At 49.5% G+C, this 22,749-nt stretch overlaps 1 protein-coding gene across 4 annotated transcripts in view; it reads left to right on the forward strand.

Annotated features, from left to right (window-relative positions):
• SCAI (suppressor of cancer cell invasion) overlaps positions 1-22,749 on the forward strand; it is an 877,065-nt gene that overhangs the window by 450,492 nt on the left and 403,824 nt on the right. For all 4 annotated transcript variants that reach the window (XM_069609434.1, XM_069609437.1, XM_069609436.1 and 1 more), the window contains one exon: positions 21,991-22,122. In XM_069609434.1, the coding sequence (XP_069465535.1) occupies positions 21,991-22,122 (132 nt within the window). The remainder of the gene's footprint in view (positions 1-21,990; positions 22,123-22,749) is intronic.

Consider the following 22,749-nt stretch of genomic DNA (forward strand, 5'->3'; position numbering starts at 1 on the left):
CAAACACTGAGATGAAGAAGAGAGGGTTTGAGAGAATTGAGATCACTGAGAAGAAACACACTCAGACACAGGAGACACTCTTCCCTTTTGACAACACACTATCCTCTTAACAAGGACAGGCAAGGGTCAGGCCTCCCTTGACAATTTGTCTCACCTGAGACCTATTAAGCCTCCCCCTCACTATAAAAGGCAGAGCACACGGGCACACTCACGCGCCAGGTGGGGATGCTGGATGGTGCACAGAAGCCAGAGGGAGAACATTTGAGCTGGAAGGCCTGGAGGAAGGAGGACTGACTGATTGCTGGGCCTGTGAGTAGAGGGGAGGCTGCAGTGTGGAAAGGGAACTGTACCTCCAGGAAGCCAAACCAGGGGCAGCTTTGTTACCTCGTGGTGCCCACACCAGAGCTCCTCCCATGGGCAAACGGCAAGCCTAGGCCTTTGATGGGCAGGTTGCGAGACCGTGACCTCAACAAGAATCCCCATAAACTCGTGCATCTCCCAAAACCGCCAGAGTGCCAAAAGGGGGAGCTTGTGAAGTGGGAGCAAAATCAGAATTAAGGATTCTGGGACTGGAAGTCCAAGGACATTTATTTTGTGAACATTAAGAGGGGTCCGGTCCGGACTGAAGGACACCCATCCGTGACCTTTGGCGGGGGTCTGAGCCAGACTGAGGGAGACCCCTCGAGAGAAACAAGAAAGAGGCAAACACAGCCGGTGGGTTGGCAAACGACCAGAGAGACCGGTGTGTGTTAAAGATTGAAGTGGCAGACCTGGGAATGAACTTTGAAGTAAAAATATAGCTGTGAAATCAGCGGTACTGAGTAATGGAATGGTCTGGTGAAAGGAAGTAGCCCACTCGAAAGTCTCTGCGAAAGGTGCATTTTTTGTAGCGAGAAAACAAGTGAACTGTTATTCGTTGTGGTCCTGCAAAGGTCTGTAAAGCAAGCCACGCACATTCAAAAGTCTTCGACATCAGAAAGTGGTCTGACCACGACTGAGGGAGACCCGAAGTGTAATAAGCTTGGGGAAGGGAGCCTCCTTGCAAGTCTTATTGAACAATGTTTGAAGAGGTCTGAGCCCGACAGAGGGGGACCTAGGTGAATTTCGTTTTGAGGTCTGAAGCCGACAGAAGGGGACCAACGTGAACCTTTGAGGCTTTAAAAGGTCAGAGTCCGACTAAGGGAGACCGGTGTGAACCTTTTGTTGAACTATATATTGAAGCTGTAAAGAAAGACATTTGGGTGGAAGGCCAGGCGGGCCTCTATCCACGTTTTGAACTGCTTATAATTTTGAAGAACCTGAGCCAGTGTGTCATCCTGTCTAAGGGGGGCACCTTCCCCCGTGCTGTCCAACATGGGGAGGAGAACTGACTTAGCCACATTGATTCTTTATAGTTTTGCACATTATTCCTTTAGCATACACATTTGTCCCACACACATTTTGTTAGATTACAGTAAGGGCTGGCATTTGGTTTTTGTTAGCATAGGCCATCTTGTTTTGACAGACTCCACTAGGACTGTGTTATATATTATTTGATGGGCGAGCGTTCTCCCACCCTAGACGTAGGGCAAGATCAGCATTCTTCCAACCCCTTTTTCGAGAACAATAAAGGTTTTCCAAAAGTATCTTTTGTGTCTGTCTTGCTTTTGTTATCATGCTTCCCTTAAAGTACATAACCTCTTATGTTTTGATTTTGAATCTGGAGAATCACGTGATATACATCAAATCATTGTGCATCATAAATGTAATGTGGAATGGCCGAAATGAATTGAATTATGGATTCCAAATCCACAATATGAGGATAAAATACTTTTGTCCTATGTTATAGTGACGCATGTGTATTGTTTATAGAGTTAATATTAAGAAATCACAAGCTTCTGGCATTCTCACCTGTTAGGTTTTTAGAGATGTGTGTGGTGACTATTAATATGGTTTCCCAACTATTCGCAAGGTATTTCCGTGTGTCTAATTCTCGATGACTGGATAGTCCGAAAAGAAAAAAAGAAAATGTTGCTGGTAGTGGTAACTGGGAATGTAAATTGAGCATGATATGCGACTCAATCTACTGGTGAACTACCTTGAATGTTGGTAGCTTATTTCGGCTGCATTGTTTTACTATTGGCAGCGTTCCGCGTGTTGGGCTGGTTGCCGCCATATTAGCATATGTTTATATAAAATTGACATCATCAACATATGACATCATCACGTCTATATGCATGACGCCAACTAGTTTTGACAATATCTTTATTGAAAGCCATATTATATAATTCAAAGTAAGAATACAAAGATGTATATTCAAATGTGTACCCACTCATACAAATGGATCACATACAAAGATACAGGATACTCACTGTATCTCCTTTGCGCATCGAGGACACATGGTAATACATGTTTCATATTTGTTACCGGGTGAAGGGAGCCACCACATAAGGTGCATGCAGCAAGGAGATATCACTAATTAGATTTCACTGACAGAACTTTGGATAATATTATAATTTCGCACACATTGGCGCAGTTTTGGAGATTCACAGACTCTATACTTCTTTTTTTCTGATAGATTCCCTCCTACTCTCCTGATACCCTTGGCATTACAGACCTGGCTCTGGACTGTCCAACCTCCTTTCTCTCTGAACGATCTTCCCAGGTTCAACTGGCCCCTTTTTCTCTACTCCATCTCACTCTCGACCTGTGGTGTTCCTCAGGGCTCTATCCTCTCGCCTTGGCTTTTCAACATCTACCTTTTCCCCCTACACCATTTGACCTCGACCATCTCTCCTAACCTCCAGTGTTATGCGGAAGACACGCAACTCTCTTTCAGGCTTCCCTCCTCTGCCTCCTCCTCTGCCTCCTCCTCTTCCTCTCTCATTCCCGGCTGTCTGTCTGCTATTCAGGCATGGATCGCTGCTAACTATCTCTCCCTTAATGCCAGTAAGAGTGCAATCCTTCTCATTTGGTCCCCAGCTCCCTCTTTCTCTCCTACACTCTGGCGGTCATCCATGGGCCCCCTACTCCTCTCTCTGTTTCTCTCCTCACATCAACGACCTGGCCAAGAAGGCCCACTTTCAGCTGCCCCTCCTCAGAGGCATTCTCCCTTTCCTCACCTTCTCCCAGAAACTCAACTCCAGAGCTCTGGTCCTCTCCAGGCTGGACTACTGCAACAGCCTATTCCTCAATCTGCCTAACTCCTCCCTTTGCCCCCTTCAACTAATCCAGAATAGGACTGCAGTACTTATCCTTGGCCTCAAGCCCAGGGACCGCCTCTCTCCAGCCCTCAAACCTCTTTACTGGCTCACGGTTGCTGCACTGATCAAGTTCAAATCCCTCTGCATCATCCACAAGGCTTTCTGGGGCCTGGGACCCCGCTACGTCTAACTTTCTCTCCCTAAATACCTCCCTGCTAGAGCCCTTCATTCCTCTAGCTCCAACTCTCTGCAGATCAGGCATTCCTCCAAGTAGAGAGTGGGGGGTAGATCCTTCTCCTCCGCAGGGGCCTCACTCTAAGAATGGCCTTTCTGCCCCTCTCATACTTGAGCCAGATCTCCTTAAGTTCCGAAAGTTTCTCAAGACCGTCCTTTTCTCTTCCTCTTTCCCTCTCCCTATCCCCTGCTAATCGCCCCCCTCTGCCACTTGACTGGCTGCCTGGGTCATTCAGATTCCTACAGGGCACCAGGCCCTCTCCAACCAGTCTGCCCCCACACTTGGTCTCCTCTGATGCCCCCCCCAACCTGCATTTGCCTTCTGCCCGCCCTCTGCCTGCACTATTCTGGTGTGGCCTACATCCCTTGAGCCCTTCGAGCCCCGTTCCCCGCACTTCGCACGTGGACCTTCTGCCCCTGCACTCTTCTTTCCCCTGGCTCTGTCCACCTGGTCTCACCTGCCTTGGCACTCCCTTTACCCTGAGGCACTCCCCCACCCCTCTTCCCCAGCACTTCTGTTTACTGCACTTGCATGATCTTAATGTCACAAGGCCTAGTAGGACCGTTTTTGTCTTGTCATCCCTGTTCCCTCCCAACCACCACCCCTGTCTTGTTGGGCCTTCCTTGAAACACATTGTGTATGGGCGCATTATAAAAACCCAATTAATAAAATAACCTAAAAAGAAACCTGACCAGCATTACTGCAGTTCTGTATTCGAACTGTGCCTACAGGATGGTGAAGGCCAAGATAGCTATAATTTACCAAACATTTTGGAGGCGTTATTTGAACCACACTCACTTATTGAATTAATACTGTTAATAGCATCATTGTTGTACTGCTTGAAACAATATAAAAACAAGAAATTGTATATAACCGGTGTAAACCCGAATTTATTGTGGTGTTCTGTGTGAGTGGGGGCTGTGCGTGCACATTGTTGGCGGGCGTTTTTTTTTCTTTTTCTATCATGCGTCCAGCACAAGGAGTTCCCAAGGGACATGGTAGGCTCCGATAGCAGGGGGAAGGGGAGTGTGGATGAGGTGATTCCACCTCAGTTCCTGTCAGAAGTGCCCTGTGTCATAGCAGCAGGTGGGAGGGACCAAAGAAAATAAAGGGTGCCCTCTTGTGGCGCGAAGAGTCTCCGGGGAATCACAGAGGGCAGCCAGGCACTCCGCTGCAGAGGGACGTCCACTGAGGCCGTCCAGTCTCCAGGACAGTATTTCTCTCTCCCCTACCCAGGGTTGAGGGGGTGTGCTGGAATAAGAACTGAGGGAGAAAAGTTGCTGGTACTGTCCTATGCACAGTGGTGAGGGACAGAGCCTAGATGAGTTCTCCTCTTTCCGTGCCGCTGCTGCGAGGTAGGAGTGGGAAAGTGTGAGGGGGCGGAGCAGTTTATAAATACAGCGTGTGTGCTGAACGCTCCCACTGTTGTCTTTACAGGCAGGCCTGCCGTTCTGGGTAAGTCCTGTCAGCTAGTAGCTACAGAGAGCAGGCCCATTTTAAGGTCAGCCTCTGCTAAGTGGAGTTGAAGTATCACACCTCAGCCCAGCTTAGGCGTGCCGGACTGGGCAAGTCCCGTCAGCAGGTGTGTACGGAGCAAGGCCCCTGTTTACTGTTGATCTCGGTGACGTGTGGCTGACGTATTTCCCCCCTCAGAACAGCTTTGGGTAGCACTCAGGGGTACCGTCTTGGTGGAAGGCCGACGACCCCTTCTCCTGGCTTTAGCCCTGTGTTTTGCTTCTGAGGCCCAGTTTGGCCATGGGGGTAGCGGGGTATTTCCCTTATATTGTTTTATGGTTTCTGGTGCTGGGGTATGACCCTCACCTGTTTTCCCCTCTAAGGGGATATTCAAGGGGATTGGGTCCTCCGACGTATTCCATATCTATGACAGGTAATCACCACAGCTGTGCTGCTTCGGAAAATTTTCGGCGTCTGCGTCGATGACGTCAATACGCTGTCCTTGAGTGCCTCCGTCGAGCCGACATCACCGGATTTTATAAGTAGGACGCACGTGTCATGATGCCTACCTCCAAGGAGCCAGGTCCGACCCAGCAACCCCAGAGGCAGGCATCATTTCCCCCAGGGGAGTGCCAGCGGGCCCAAGCTGGGCCCTTTGGACGCAGTCCTGGCGCCTTAGGCGCCAGGCTCATGTTGGACCTCTGTCCTGGCGCCTTAGGCGCCAGGCTCATAAAGCTATACATGTGTGCAAGTGTTTTCATGTGCACTTACCTGATGCAGACCATGCTGCCACATCCAGGCCCTCTTGAGGCCTGAATGGAACTACTTTACCTGTGGGACTACTTTCCACCCGGGTGTGGTCGGGGAAGGATACATACCTGATCGGAGGAAGGATACACACTTGGGACTTCTTCCAAAGCTATGTAAACCACACCCGATCAGCAACTCGCGCTTCGCGTTGTTCTGCTCCTCGCAGCTGGACGCTCACCGTGTCAGCTCCTGCTTCTGGGCTTCAGCCACGCCTGGCAGCATCCTGGGTCACCTGCAAAGGGAGACGAGACCTTACCAGCTAAATCTGCACCACGGAGACATCACCGACGATCCTGAAAGGGAAGACATTATTTTTAAAAGCATTTCGTTACGATCGCTGCAGCGCTGCATTTCACTCACCTTTCCTGGGTTTCTCCATCTTCAGCAGCGATCATCCGGATACACAGCCACTTCCCAGAGCCTAGAGAAAAAGACAAGAATAAGAGATGAGAGAAGGAAGGGAATAAGACTTACCTCATTTCATTTCGGGTCTTGCCGCTTCCAGGCATTTTCCGGACCCCGCCCCCTATGCGGAAAAAAGACAAAGACATTGAATGAGCGTATGCAAAGTCAGTTCCCGAGCACTCATCCAGAACTAACCTGCCATTTACTGGAACTGGAACTGCACGTTTCACTTCGGGTCGGTGCCATATCTCCGGCATTCCGAACCCCGGCCCCTAAGGGGAAAAAAGGACATAAACATTAGCGCTTGCTGCAAAAAGACAATGAACATTATTATTAAGCTTGGACTTTTGAACTTGCAACAGAACTTTTACAGAGCCTTACCTGAATAGTCAAGCTTACCTGAACTCCCATCAATCCTCAATCCAGTGAAGTAACTGGGTTTGAACGCGCCCCTGCATCAGAAGCAGGGTGGAGAGCTCATCCTTCCTGACCCTAAGGTGAGACTTCACGGGGAATCGTGGAAGGGTATCGTGGAGGGTTGGAAGAGAGTGGGAGGCTTGATCATAACTCAGTCAGTAGGTAATACTCCCTTTTCACGCACAGGGGAATATTCCTGCGAGCCGGAGAAGCCAGAGTTGAGGGCCCTTCCTGTCCATCTTCAGAGTCCTGCGCTTCACCATTGAAGAAGCATCAGCACTCGAAGCCAGACCTGCGCCTCCGTGGGAATCAGGTGAGCGTTACAGAATGCGAAGCCTACCCACAATTTCCCACCCGGGCGCTATGGAGACTTCTGAGACTGACCAGCTGGCCCAGCTTTTGGGGGAATTACGGGCAGAGGTGCACTCAGCCCGCCAGGAGACTAACGCTCTCAAAAGAGAACTGATCTTATCCAAGGAAAGAACAGATGACCTAGCCAAAAGGTTATTACAGGCCCAGGCAGGGCACACTCCTTTACCTAATTCCGGAGACATTTCCACATCAATGGGTTTGAGTAACCTGGTACAAATGAATCTACCTGGACACATGCCTTTGGCCCCGCCTGAACGTTTTGCGGGGGATCCCAAGAAATATGCCGTCTTTATGAACCAATGTCGTTTACACTTTCTATGCAGACCCGGAGCCGTCCCTAACGACCAGACTAAGGTAGCCTTTATACTATCTTACCTCAGTGGTAGTGCTGCCGATTGGTCTATTCCATTGGTAAATCAGGATGATCCCATTCTCCAGAATTTTCAGGGCTTCCAGGCCAGCATGGAAAGATTGTTCGCTCGACACTCTCAAGGACAGGCCCTTGATAACGAACTGCTATCCTTACGACAAGGTAATCAGGATCTTCTGTCCTACAAAGCCACCTTTAACAGACTGGTTGTTGAAACTGGATGGCCAGAAAGCAAAAGGATCACATTGTTTCATCGAGGCCTGCGCGGAGAGCTTAAGGATGTTCTAGCTCAGATAGTAAAACCACCCTAGGTCTGCGCAGACTACATTGACTTGGTGGTTCAACTTGATCACAGACTTCAAAATAGAAAAGCAGATCGGTTCAAGTATGAAAACCGAGCACCGATCAAAACTCACGCTAACTCCAAGAGTACCGGCGTATCTGAACCTATCCAAATCGGTGGTGTTAAAGGACCATTAACGCAGAAAGAACGAGAGAGAAGGCGGCAAATGCAACTTTGTCTGTATTGCGGGACTTCCGGTCACTTTCTTCGAAATTGTCCAGTTAAACCGCTTAAGAAGGTGGTTGGAGCTACTGATAGCGAATTAGTGACACCTGATTCGGGAAACGACCTAGCCCGGCAAGCGTAGGGGTCCGCTTGCCGAGCTTGAAAACTAACTCTTTGCCCTCGCATTTTGTCATGCCAATGGTGCTCGTGGACCCAAAACAGCCTCAGCAGTTGCATGCTATAAAAGCATACATCGACAGTGGAGCTATTGGAAATTACATAGACCGTGAATTGGCTTCCAGGATTAAGCTTCCTCTCCGCCCGAAAGTAACCCAACATGTCATTACTACAATAGATGGAACCGAAATAGCCTCAGGGCCTGTAACGCATTCCACTGTTGAAGTGACACTGGTGGGTCAGGATGGACATCGGGAAGCAATCGTGTTTGATGTGATCAAGGCCCCACAATTTCAAGTAATTCTTGGAATTCCTTGGTTAGAAACACATAATCCCAGAATTGACTGGCGAGCAAAGAAGATAAGTTTTCCTGATTGTGAACCAACTTGTTATCCAAGAAATCCAGCTATGGGTCTAGCCTCAGCAACTTCCACCCCTGTACAGCTACCGTCAGAATACCAAGAATTCCAAGACGTTTTTCAGAAAGAACAGGCTAACACGTTACCTCCCCATCGGTCTTATGATTGCCAAATCGATCTGGTACCCAATGCTCAACTACCTTGTAGTAGGATTTATGCTCTTACGGAACCTGAGAACCTGCATTTGCGTCAGTATTTAGATCAGTACCTAGCCAATGGTTTTATCCGCCCGGCCATGTCTCCTGTCTCTTCAGCTCTGTTCTTCGTGCCGAAAAAAGAAGGCGACCTTAGAACGTGTATAGACTATCGCGCCCTAAATCAAATAACGATTAAGAATCGTTATCCTCTGCCCTTGATCCCTGAGCTTATCGACCAGGTGAAAGACGCTTGTATGTACACCAAGTTAGATCTCCGAGGAGCTTATCACCTGGTGCGCATAAAAGAAGGCGACGAATGACAGACTGCATTCCGCACCAAGTTTGGGCTCTTCGAATATCAGGTGATGCCCTTCGGTTTGTGCAATGCACCTGCCGCCTTTCAGTACTTTATGAATGATGTTCTTCGGGAACTTATCGATGTCTGTGTCAGTGTTTACATTGACGACATCCTGGTGTACTCTTCTTCAGAATCTGAGCACAGAAAACATGTTAGGGCAGTTCTTGAGAAACTGCGCCAGCACAGATTATTTGCAAAACTCGAAAAATGCGTTTTTCATACCACAGAAGTTGAGTTTCTCGGATTCATCCTGACACCTCAAGGAGTCCAAATAGACTCGCGAAAGGTGGACGCCATCCTCAAATGGCCATCTCCAAGCTCGGTGAAGGGAGTTCAGAACATGCTTCGCTTTGCCAATTTCTATCAAAGATTCATCCCGGAATTTTCCCGAACAGTCCAACCCATCACTGCTCTCCTAAAGAAAAACAAACGCTTCGAATGGACTCTTGAGGCCGAACAAGCCTTCCAGGACCTGAAAACCAAATTCACCTCTGCACCTGTATTGAAGCACCCGCACCCAGATCTCCCGTACATAGTGGAAACCGATGCATCCAGTTCGGCCATGGGAGCTGTCCTGTCGCAAAGAGACCCAAAAACTAACCAACTACACTCAGTGGCCTTTTGGTCCAGAAAATGTTCTCCTCCTGAAATCAACTACGGAATCACCGATAAAGAGTTACTGGCCATCAAATCTGCTTTCAAGGCTTGGCGTCACTACCTTCTCGGGGCAAGACACACCATCACCGTAATTACGGACCACAGAAACTTACAGTATTTAAAAACGGCCAAAGCTCAATCTTCACGACAACTCTGATGGGCTCTATTCTTTGCGGAATTTGATTTTGTAATTACCTATCGCCCTGGCTGCAAGAATGGAAAAGCGGACGCCTTATCCCGGATTGGCATGGAAGAACCTAATTCGAGCTTAGAACCTGTGCCCATCATACCTGAGCAAAGAATCTTAGGCTTAACTTCATTGCAAACTATTGAGGACATCCAAACACAAGTAAAACAACTTCTAGACTCTTCAACCTTACTGGAATAGAGTCAAAAGGGTCCTCATTACACCGTTAAGGATGTCTTACCCTACTTCCAGGAGCGGTTGTTTCTGCCAAGTAAAGAATTGCAAGAACTTGTTATTGCCCATCATCATGAATCTTTAATGGAAGGACACCCTGGTATCGCTAAAACGGAGGAAAAAAATCAAACGCCACTTCTGGTGGCCTTCTTGGAGAAAAGACATAAAGTCTTTTGTACTGTCTTGTGGAATTTGCGCCCAAAACAAGGCTCAAAAGAAAAGGCCAGCCGGCCTACTTCAACCCTTGGATATTCCACCGGCGCCATGGCACACCCTGTCAATGGACTTTGTAACAGATCTGCCTCCTTGTGCTGGTTACAACACAATCCTTGTAATTGTCGACCTATTCTCCAAAATGGCCCACTTTATCCCTTTAAAGGGTTTGCCTTCAGCTTCCACCTTGGCCAAGGAATTCCTGGAGAATATAGTTCGCATACATGGTTTCCCTTCCATATTAGTCTCGGATCGCGGAAGTCAATTTATCTCACATTTTTGGAAGAAGTGTTGCCAACTAGCACAAATAAATGTGCAGTTATCCACCAGCCACCACCCCCAGACCGACGGACAAACCGAGAGAACCAATCAGACTCTCGAGCAATATATTCGGTGCATGTTACACCAATCCGAGTTAAATTGGAAAGACATCCTTTGGATCGCAGAATATGCATACAACAATTCAGTGCATTCTGGAACCGGACAAACCCCCTTTTATACTTTGTATGGTCACCATCCTCGGACCTCTGACCTAGATCCACCTCTGACCCTGGAAATGCCTGCAGTAAATCATCTGCATTCCACAATAACCCGAGCCGTCAAAGAAGCTGCAACTCATTTACAGCAAGCCAAGAAAAAGTATAAAGAAAACGCTGATTTGCACCGAAGTAAAACTCCTCCTTACCAAGTAGGAGACCAGGTATGGCTAGCAACAAAACATTTACCCCTCAAGGGCCCGCGAACCTTCAATCCCAGATTCATAGGATCTTATCCCATCAAAGCTATAATCAACCCAGTGGCCTTTAAACTGGATCTACCGTCCAACATGCGTATTCATCCAGTTTTTCATGCATCACTTTTGAAGCCAGTACAACCAGGAACCCGATTGTCCAAGCCTCCAGATCCAGTTCAAGTTGAAGGGGAATTAGAATTCGAAGTTAAAGACATTTTAGACTCCAAGGTGGTAAAGTCGAAACTCTTCTATCTTGTTGACTGGAAGGGATATGGACCTCAAGAGAGATCGTGGGAGCCTAGTAACCATGTCCACGCACCTCGATTAGTACAAAGGTTTCACCTGAGATTTCCAAACAAGCCCAAACCCCCGGAGGGAAGAACCTTGGGAGGGGCCTTGAGGGGGGGTACTGTCATGATGCCTACCTCCAAGGAGCCAGGTCCGACCCAGCGACCCCAGAGGCAGGCATCATTTCCCCCAGGGGAGTGCCAGCGGGCCCAAGCTGGGGCCCTTTGGATGCAGTCCTGGCGCCTTAGGCGCCAGGCTCATGTTGGACCTCTGTCCTGGCACCTTAGGTGCCAGGCTCATAAAGCTATACATGTGTGGAAGTGTTTTCATGTGCACTTACCTGATGCAGACCATGCTGCCACATCCAGGCCCTCTTGAGGCCTGAATGGAACTACTTTACCTGTGGGACTACTTTCCAACCGGGTGTGGTCGGGGAAGGATACATACCTGATCGGAGGAAGGATACACACTTGGGACTTCTTCCAAAGCTATTTAAACCACACCCGATCAGCAACTCACGCTTCGTGTTGTTCTGCTCCTCGCAGCTGGACGCTCACCGTGTCAGCTCCTGCTTCTGGGCTTCAGCCACGCCTGTCAGCATCCTGGGTCACCTGCAAAGGGAGACAAGAGACCTTACCAGCTAAATCTGCACCACGGAGACATCACCGACGATCCTGAAAGGGAAGACATTTTTAAAAGCATTTCGTTACGATCGCTGCAGCGCTGCATTTCACTCACCTTTCCTGGGTTCCTCCATCTTCAGCAGCGATCATCCGGATACACAGCCACTTCGCAGAGCCTAGAGAAAAAGACAAGAATAAGAGGTGAGAGAAGGAAGGGAATAAGACTTACCTCATTTCATTTTGGGTCTTGCCGCTTCCAGGCATTTTCCGGACCCCGGCCCCTATGGGGAAAAAAGACAAAGACATTGAATGAGCGTATGCAAAGTCAGTTCCCGAGCGCTCATCCAGAACTAACCTGCCATTTACTGGAACTGGAACTGCACGTTTCACTTCGGGTCGGTGCCATATCTCCGGCATTCCGAACCCCGGCCCCTAAGGGGAAAAAAGGACATAAACATTAGCGCTTGCTGCAAAAAGACAATGAACATTATTATTAAGCTTGGACTTTTGAACTTGCAACAGAACTTTTACAGAGCCTTACCTGAATAGTCAAGCTTACCTGAACCCCCATCAATCCTCAATCCAGTGAAGTAACTGCGTTTCAACGCGCCCCTGCATCAGAAGCAGGATGGAGAGCTCATCCTTCCTGACCCTAAGGTGAGACTTCACGGGGAATCGTGGAAGGGTGTTGTGGAGGGTTGGAAGAGAGTGGGAGGTTTGATCATAACTCAGTCAGTAGGTAATACTCCCTTTTCACGCACAGGGGAATATTCCTGCGAGCCGGAGAAGCCAGAGTTGAGGGCCCTTCCTGTCCATCTTCAGAGTCCTGCGCTTCACCATTGAAGAAGCATCAGCACTCGAAGCCAGACCTGCGCCTCCGTGGGAATCAGGTGAGCGTTACAGCACGATGCCCGTAGCCTCAGTTCCATTTTTTCTGCAAACGTGTTCGCTTCGGAGATCCCGGCGTACCTCGTTCTTCTGAGTTATTCTATCGGTTATTCAAACCCGTTTGTGAAGATTTCCTGATGTCTTTGCCTTCTTCTACCACGCGGCTGGGTTTCAAGAAGTGTTGGGACTGCAGTTTCAAGATGTCGCTGACGGACCCGCATGATGCCTGCCTCTGGTGCCTCGGTGAGGACCACGCCACGGACGATTGTGACGATTGCCAGTCGTTAACGTCGAAGGCCTTGCGGGAGCGTAAGAAGAAGCTTTCTATCGGTAAGGTGTCCAAGCCCCGGAAGACGAAATCCACTGGGCTTTTCGACTGACGATTCGAGGGGTGACTCTCCGCATCGTCGGCGTAAGTCCACGGGGTCTGGGTCCCGGAGTGGGTCCCGCCATTCCTCTGCCTCTTCGAGGCACTCATGGAAGCGCCGTCACTGGTCGCCTTCCCCGTCCTCGTCCGAAGACTCCGCCCGTCGGCAGGTTGCTTGTCCCACCAAGCATTCCTCTCCTGCGAAATGGGATTCATTTCGTAAGGAGATGATGGCGATTTTTCAGTCGCAGGGCTCCATTCCGTCCGCGCCGTCGAAAGACGCCGGCAGGGAACGTGCTAGAGACAATGTCCGCACACCTTCGAGCTCAAGCGGTCGTCGCGATCACCGGGAGCCTTTGAGGTCCCGGTCGGACAAGTGGATCGCTCTAGCCATGTCCGCTCCAGGTCCCGGTCCTCGACGCCATTGAGACCGTCGGAGCCTGTGAGGTCTTCGAAGAAGACGTGGACGCCTTTGGCGCTGAGACCATCAAAGGACTCTCTCGAGGCTCCGCTTCCGAGGAAGCCATCGGTGCCGAGCCGTCGAAGGACTCTCTCGAGGCTCCGCCTCCGAGGAAGCCATGGACGCCATTGACGTCGAGGCTGTCGAAGGACACGCTTGAGGCTCTGCCCTCGAGGCCTGTGTCGAAGCCATCGGCACCACGCTCGACGTCGACGCTGAGTCCGTCGACACCTTTTGAGGAGGATTTCTCAGAGGTGCCTCGGAGACGGGTGGAAACCCCGAGGAAGGTTCTGGCCAAGTCCAAACACGTGCCTTTTTCTGTGCCCTCATCAAGGGAGTTGTTCCAGCCTCCTGACTATATTTCTGAGGTGGATGAAGGGTCTGATGAAGGTCTGGTTCCTGAGGAGGTTCCTGATGACCTATTATCTGGTCATAGCCAGTTAGAAGACCTGTGTCAATCGTTGCACGACGCCAGTGGTCTGGACACCTCCACGGAGGTTAAGTTTGGCAGGCCTGAGCAGGGTATGGATGCTGAATCCTCGTACTAGCACCTCATGTCGAGGGTGACCGGGTACTTGGGGTGGTCTGCACCACCAGGGGATTTTCTGCAGGATGACCTGACGGAAATCTTGGACCACGGTCCACCAACTGACCAGGTACTGCCATTCCATATGGCCTTGCAAAAAAAGGGTGGTAGCGGCTTGGACTGCTCTGGAGAGTCTCCCGGCTGTGGGCAAGTCTTTGCCAAAAAATACCATTCTGCCAGTAGCGACCCCAGCTACTTGACTACGCACCCCACTCCGGAGAGTTTGGTGGTGCAGGCGGCTATGGAACCAGCAAAACAGGCGTCGTACCCTACCATCCCTCCTGATAAGGACGACAAGCATTTTGATGGCTGGGCGAAGAAAGTGTTTTCTTCAGGGGGTATGGCTTTACAGGCAGCCAACTCCGTGTGTGCCTTAGCACGTTTCACTCATACTCTGTGGAATTGTCTCTTTGGCGGCTGAACATATTCCCGAAGGGGAGGAACGGGATGGCTTTCTTGCTCTTGTTCAGGATGGCAAGGATGCCATGTGTGAATCCGTTCAGTCGGGTCTGGACATGGCAGATTGTGTCAGCCGGTCCATGGCGGGGAGCACCATAATGCGCAGATTTGCATGGTTGCGGAAGTCGGGGTTTGCTCCTGATGTGCAAGCCCGGCTTCTCAACATGCCCTTTGATGGTGAACATCTTTTTAGCAGCAAGGCTGACGAGAGCTTTGAGAGGTTGCAGACCTCCAAAGCTGCAGCAAAGTTGTTGAGCGCTGCAATTCGCCAACCTGCACCTTTTCATCCTAGGGGACAGCAATGGAGGGAAGGTTCCTTTCGATACTACTCTTCCTTTGGTAGATCGAGAGGGGCTGCAAGTCAAAGGGGCCACCCTAGGAGTGCCAGAGGTGGAAAACAAGGTACTCGTGGTGCCAAGGCCGCCCGGGCAGTTGCCTCTTTACCCTCAGGCAATGCCGCAGCCGCTTCAGCTCAGTCATGAGGCCATGTCCCATGGTCACTGGTTGGGGGAAGGCTGGCACAGCATCTTGTAGAATGGCGTGCCATTACTTCAGATGTGTGGGTTCTGGAGATCATAGCCCACAGCTACTGTCTTCCTTTCCGGCAGAGGCCTCAAGACAATCAACCAGGGAATCTCTCTTTGAAGAGTCCGGATCCACTCCTTGCACAGGAAATCAAATCCCTGCTGGAGAAAGGCGCCATAGAACTGGTGCCTGTAGCGGAGAGGAACAAGGGATGGTATTCTCCTTATTTTTTGATTCCGAAGAAAGACGGGGGATTGAGACCCATCATGGACTTGCGTGGTTTGAACAAACTCCTTAGGAAGGACAAGTTCAAGATGGTTACTCTCTCTCAAGTCCTCCAGGCCCTTCAACTTCAGGACTGGTTGGTGTCTCTCAACCTCAAGGACGCTTACTTTCATGTGCGATCCATCCCAAGCACAAGGAGTACCTGAGGTTCGCGGTTGGCGACTCGCACTTTCGGTTTCGTGTCCTGCCATTCAGATTGACCTCCGCCCCGAGTGTTTTCACCAAGCTCATGGTGGTGGTGGCAACGTATCTCAGGAAAGGGGGGGATTCATGTCTACCCCTACCTGGACGATTGGTTGGTCATGGCGCGCTCTCCGGAGCTAGTCCTGGATCATCTGTCAGTCACCTACCACTCCCTTCACAGGCTGGGCTAGTCCCTCAATTTAAAGAAGTCCCACTTGACGCCAACCCAGCGGCTCCAGTACATCAGAGCATTGCTCGGCACATCCCTGGGGCAGTGTTTCCCTCCCCAGGTGCGGGCTCATCACATTCTGCAGATGGTGCACAAGTTTCAACATGCCCAGAGTCTCCCGGATTTCGAGTTCTTGAGGTTTGCTCGGCCTCATGGCATCCTGCATTCTTCTGGTGCCAGAGGCTCGTCTGTGGATGAGATCTCTGCAGTGGGCTCTCAAGATGCAGTGGTCATAGTCCTCCGGCAGGATGTCGGACCCCATTCAGGTGCCGCCCTCAGTCGCCCAGGACCTTCTGTGGTGGGCCGTCGAAGGCAATCTGATGAAAGGTCTCGGCAGTTCATCTGGCCGGAGACGAAAACGAGTCAGCGGACGCTCTGAGCAGGCAGAGCACGATCTCTCACGAGTGGGAGCTGGCTCAGGAGATTCTCCTGGAGTTCTTCGCCCTATGGGGGACCCCACAAGTGGATCTCTTCGCCTCCAGTGTCAATCGGAAGTGCGAAAGGTTCTGCTCGCAGGAATTTCCTCCAAGAGGAGCCTTCGGGGACGCGTTTGTGGTGTAGTGGTCCTTCCCACTGCTGTACGCGTTTCCTCTAGTCCCTGTCATCCCGCAAGTGCTGCGGAGTTTACGGAGGTTCGGTTCCCGGATGATCCTCATTGTTCCGGCATGGTCCAGGAGACTGTGGTACCCAGACCTTCTCGACATGCCCATCTGCCCTCCACGCCGTTTTCCCTACCGAGACAATCTGCTCTCATGGGAGGGGGTTAGGTTCTCCATCCAGAGGTCGCGTCCCTCAACCTTCACGCTTGGCTTCTGAAAGGTTGAGGTATAAGGATTGGGACCTCCCTGAAGACGTGATGGAGGTGTTGCTTTCGGCCAGACGGCCTGCAACTAAGTCCCTGTACCGTTGCCGTTGGAGAAAGTTCTGCGACTGGTGCAGGGTTCAGAATGTGGATGCTTTTTCATGTGACATTCCTGTGGTTCTGTCTTTTTTGCTTTCTTTAGCCCACAAGGGCCTGCAAGTGGGTACTATTAAAGGTAACCTGGCGGCGCTGTCCATATTTAAGCGCTCGTCTGAGGAGTGTTCTTATTTTAAAATTCCTTTAATTTCTCAGTTTCTGAAAGGGCTCACTAATGTGTTTCCACCGTCACCTTTCCAGATGCCCGGTTGGGATTTGAACCTTGTTCTAAAATTCCTAATGGGTGCTCCATTTGAGCCTTTACATTCTTGTCCTTTGAGACTGTTAACCCGTAAAACTGTATTTTTAGTTGTGGTTACTTCCGCTCGCGGAGTGAGTGAGTTGCAGGCACTTTCTGTTAAGCCACCCTTCACGGTGTTTCATAAGGTCAGTGTTGTCCTTAGGGTTCGTCCTTCCTTTCTTCTGAAAGTGGTGTCGGAATTTCATTGAAGCCAGAAGGTCATTCTTCCGGCATTTTAGCCTCCTCCGCAACCTGGTAAGGAAGAGGAGAGGCTCCATAGGTTGGATCCTAGGAGAGCTTTAAGTTTCTACATTTCACGCATGGCCCGGGTCAGAGTGGATGATCCGCTCTTCTAGGATACACTGGAAGGCGTTTGGGACAAGCAGTTACTAAGCAGACTTTGTCTAGGGGGATTATCTTGGCAATTTCTGAATGTTACCGCTTGGCGGGTAAGGACCCTCCGGTAGGTTTACGGGCCCATTCTACTCGGAGTGTGGCTGCCTCTACTGTTCTGCAGAGGGGTGTTCCTATTCATAACATTTGTGAAGCAGCCACATGGACTACGGTCCATACTTTTGTAAGACACTACTCCCTAGACTCTATCCATGGGCAGGATCTGGCCTTTGGCAAGGCGGCCCTTTACTCTGCAATTTAATTGGGCATTCTAAATTTCTATATTCTAAATTCTTGTCCCTCCTCCACACGTTGGTACTGCTTTGGGAGTCTGTCATAGATATGGAATACGTCGGAGGACCCAATCCCCTCGAAGAACAAGTTACTCTCTTACCTGGTAACGTTCTTTCGATGGGATGGTCTGACGACTTATTCCATATCGCTCCCTCCCCTACCTGCCCCGCTACAATCTTCCGAAGCAGCACAGTTGTGGTGATTATCTGTCACAGATATGGAATACTCCTTCAGACCATCCCATCGAAAAAACGTTACCAGGTAAGAAAGTAACTTGTTCTTTGGCGATCAGCTAGCCCAGGAGGAGGATAGGAGCATGGGCAAATGGCCAGTTGGGGGCGCTGTGCTCACAAAAAGGGTTTTTCCTCTTTACCCCCTATTGCGCTCCTGTGGGTGAAGTTAAACTCAGCTCTGGGGTGAATGAGTAAGAGGTTGGAGGGAGACAACTCAGGAGGACAGAGTACTGGTTGCCTGATGCATCCATGGTTTCGGGATTACACGGAACTCTGTGAGTCGACATTGAGTGGAGTCCGGCCAAGTGTTTCATACTGCCAAGCAACTGACTCCAGGGAATAGTGGGACCTGTGAGAGTCTGGGAGACTGTTTTTTTTTTTTTTTAAATTTCTTTATTGATTTTAACAGTATAACAAACATAATTGGCATCACTAGTAATAATTACCGCAAATCAACAGAATTACGCATCCCCACCCACCCCAAACACAAGACCACAGTCAACATTATCGTCCATTCTTATTGGGCCGGATTGAAGGCTAGGACAGTCCGAACCGTCCGAGGTATCGTCCGTATTGTTAGGATGAAGTAGTGGCACTGTTAGCGCCACCCAGCGATGCAGTTCCCCACTGGAGTCCAGCCTCTGTTCGAGGATAGCCGTTTCCCATGCGCCAGTCTAAGCCGTTATCCATTTCGTAAGGTCCCCCCACCATTGTGCCTCGGTCGGGGCCCTTGGGCTGTTCCATCCCATGGCTATGCGTCTCTTCGCCGTTATGTATATCAGGTCTTTGAGTTTGTTTAGAGGCTTATTTTTGTGGTTACGTTTGCATCGGCCCAAGATGCAGGCTGCGGGATTGATCACTTCAAGCTCAATATCTGCGTTCGCCACCCTCTCCTGTATCTGTGTCCAGAAATTGCGTATCTCTGGGCAGCCCCAAAACATATGCGTCATTCCCGCTCTGGGCACCTTACATTTGGGGCATACTTGGCCCTCAGCCCCCTTGAATTTAGATATGGCCTCAGGTGGTAGGTAGGCTCTGTTGGTGATGTATAATTGAATGAGCTGCAAACGGGCATTCCTAGAAACTTTCTTGTGGTAGTGAGTTATTTTCTCCCATTCTTCGTCCGCAAAGTCTTGGCCTAGTTCGGTTTCCCACTTTACTTTGCTTTTGAGCTTGTTGTTTGTCGTGCCCTGGTGCAGGGTTTCGTACAGTCGCGAGGTTTCATGGCCACCTTCGGCTGTGTTTAATAATGTTTCTATGACCTCGTTTTCCGTCTTTGGGGTAGTAGCCTCTGGCCATCTAACCATTATGGCTTGTATCACTGCCCTATGGAGCAAGAATTGGCCAGCAGGTAATCCCGTGGTCTCAGTGAGATCGGGGAAGGGTATGATCTCTTGGTCTCGTGTTAGGTCTCCTAGGGTAGCCACTCCATAGGGTTCCCACTGGGTGCGCGATTCGAGAGAGCCCCATGGCTGGTAGGCCATAATTGCTGCGATGGGGATTTGTGGGGAGTAGGGATCAGCTGACCCCACTGTTCTGCATGCTCTGTTCCAGAGCTTTATTCCAAGTTTGATTAGTTATGGGAAGGGCTGTGGGAGTCTGTTCCGGACCCAGAGTAGATCCCTTAGGAGGAGATTGGGCAATGCAGGTTGGAGGAGCCTAGTGTCCGTGGAGGTCTCGTCGGCCATCCATCGCATCACGTGCCTTAGTTGGCTTGCAAGGTAGTACAGTTCGAAGTTGGGGACTTTGATTCCACCTCTCTCGTAGGGTCTTTGGAGTGTGTCCAGCGCCACCCTATGTCTGCCTCCCTGCCAGAGGAACGGTCTACATAGTTTATTAATGTTTCTGAAGAAGGAGGGGGGAATGTTGTAGGGGACGTTTGTAAAATTGTATAGTAAGCGGGGGAGTGCAACCATTTTGAGGAGACCTGCCCTTCCGGCCATCGAGAGCGGGAGCTTGCCCCAGAATTCCATAGATTTTTCAAGAGAGTCTTTAGCTCTAACCGTGTTGAGTATATGTTCCGTGTATGGGTCCCGGTGTATCGTGATTCCCAGGTACTTAAAGGAGGTCACTTGCCATTTTAGGTCAAGGGGGGGGAAGGGATCTTAGGTCTTCCTTATATGGGAGACTCTGGTTAACTTTATTTAGAACCACGCTGTGACAAGGAGCAGTGGTCGGTTTAAGTAAATGAGTTCAGCTGTCTATACGTGTGGGGTTTTTTCTTGTGTGTTGTGTGTCTTGCGGTAGTCTGCAGCTACCGTTAGTTAAGATGTCCAGGTGCTGCCTCCAGTCATTACCAGGGAACTGGAGGCCCAGGATCCTAAAGTGGCAGTGTTGACATTACCAAATATATGGACACCGTAAAGGTTAACTAGGAGGCCTGCTATCTAATTGGCTATTATCAGATGTCAATGAACTCGTGCTGCCTAGCCAGTTATTTATTCATTCATGAAATATCCCCATCCAAACACCCCTCTGCCAGGTGACTGAATTGATGCTATTTAAGTAATCATTATGAGGTCAATTATTTATTTATTTATTTCATGTATGAATTGAGCGCACCCCACTCTTAAGGGCACAGAGTTGTAAAGGTGCTAGTGTTGTAACGAAAACCAGTTTTATCCATTCAGTTCTATAAAAAAAACTGTTCAATCATTTTAAATGAAATAAGACTGTGGCTGTTTATTTAACCAGGTCCTCAGGTACAACTGTCAGTCATCAGGGCTGGCCTACCCTAAGAGAGTTCCTAATCTCCCTCAGGGCAGCCTGCATATACGGAGGTATGCCATAGGCCTCCATATGAGGGTTCATCAATTATCCCTCCGGAGTTCATTTACACATGTGCGCAGTAAGGTGTAAGGATCCCAGCTCAGGTCTCCTACAGGTTACTGCTCACTCCTTCATACAGAAACAAAGGGAGAAACACCTTACACTGGCATATGTTACTAAGATGGCTAACCGATGGGGCAGGACATGGATGTGTGGTCAATAAATCAGGAGGGGTTAAGAATTGCACCCTCGAGAGGCATTGTTATGTATACATGAGGAAGGATGTTCTAACATCTCATGGAAACTTGAGGTATTCACGGTAGTTGGATGTTGCGGTCCCCGGTAATCAGACACATCATGCTGGGTGGTTGTAGTAACCTCAAGAGAGTCTTGTGCACCTCATGGTGGTTAGCTGTTGAAGCATTCCATGGAGTCTTGTGTACTTCAACGTGGTTTGATGTTGTATCATTCTATGGAGAGTTGTGTAAATCATGGTGGTTGGATGTTCTAGCATTGTATGAAGCCTTGTGTTCTTCATGTTGGATGGATGTTTTAGCATTCTGTGTAGCCTCATGTACTTTTTGTCAGATGGATACTGTAGCATTCCATGGAGTCTTACTTCATGGCGGCTCAATGTTGTACCATTCCATGGGGCCTCATGTAAGTCAAGGTGATTCAATGGTGTTGCATTCCCTGGTGCCTTGCGTACTTCATGGTCCTTGGATGTTCTAGCATTCAATGGAGCTTTGAGTACTTCATGGTTGTTGGATGTTGTAGCATTACATGAAGGCATGTGTACTATATGTCGGTTGGATGTTGGCTCTCATATAGTCCCATATTCATCATGAGGATGTCTGTGTTAGCCTTCATTGGAGCAATGTAATCTAAAGTGGCCTTGTATAGCAAACGTCTGCCGTTTTGGCGCATGAGTCACATATGTCGCAACCATTGTTTTTTATGGATTCTTTGGGTGACATGGAAAGTCTGAGATTGGAGTATGCCAAGGGGACACCTACTCCACCTCCTTAGCACTGGCAATACTCTTTTCTGGGCCCATAGGTGACATGCTTGCTGGAGCTCTTTGTAACCTTGGAAGAAAGCATGCCAGCAGACTGCTGCTGACCCGCTATTCAAAGTGTGGGTGTGCTTTGGTCCCAGTGCATCAGTCGAAGTCTATGAGGTTGCTTTTTTGTTTTGTCCAAGACAAATTACAGAGATTGCAAAATATATAAACCCATTTTGTGCATTCTTAAGTGTGCTGTGTGCAAAATAATGTAACAAATCCTGATTTGTACATCTTTGTGATCAGTTGATCATCACTGTGTCCATTTTTCTTCCAGGAGTGATCTTGCCTCTGACGAAATTATGTCCACCGGGGGTGCCGAGGATGATGTCCCTCAGGGTGAGCGAAAGACTGTAACCGATTTCTGCTACCTTCTGGATAAATCTAAGCAGCTCTTCAACGGTTTAAGGTCAGTAATGGGACACTATTTCTTGAGCCTTTTCTGAGGGCACAGCCGGCAAGTGACCGCTCTGCTTACTAAGACCAATGGGAAATTCTTTAGCGCAGATGAGTAGAAAACCAACCTCTCTCAATGGTACTTAGAGCCAGAGATTTAATTGCACAATATTCACTGCACACATTTTTCAATGCATTATATTTATTGCCTTGGCCGATCTCTACAATCACTGTTTCGTCACTCGATCTTTCCCCTCTCTCCCCAGGCACTTCTTTGTGCACCCCCTCCTTAAAAAGCCTTCTGCCGATCGTACCGGTCGGCAAACTATCGCCCGATCTCTATCATTCCTTTCCTGGGCAAACTCCTGGAAAAGTTGGCCATGTCCCAGCACACTCTCCACACTGAATCTGTTGGTTTTAGCCATGACTGTCAGTCTGGCTTCAGAGCAGCTAGAGGCACGGAAACTGCTCTCCTGAATACCCGTGAACATCTGCTCTCTAATCTTGACTCCAACCTTCCTTCTATCTGCATCCTCCTTGACCTTTCCTCTATTTTTGACACAGTCAATCACGCCATCCTGATCAATCGACTCCGTGAGAACCTGGGCATTACGCATCAGGCCCTGAAGTGGTTGACCTC

The sequence above is a fragment of the Ambystoma mexicanum genome, chromosome 8 (genome assembly GCF_040938575.1).
Source record: "Ambystoma mexicanum isolate Mex_15411 chromosome 8, UKY_AmexF1_1, whole genome shotgun sequence".
Classification (NCBI taxonomy): domain Eukaryota; kingdom Metazoa; phylum Chordata; class Amphibia; order Caudata; family Ambystomatidae; genus Ambystoma; species Ambystoma mexicanum.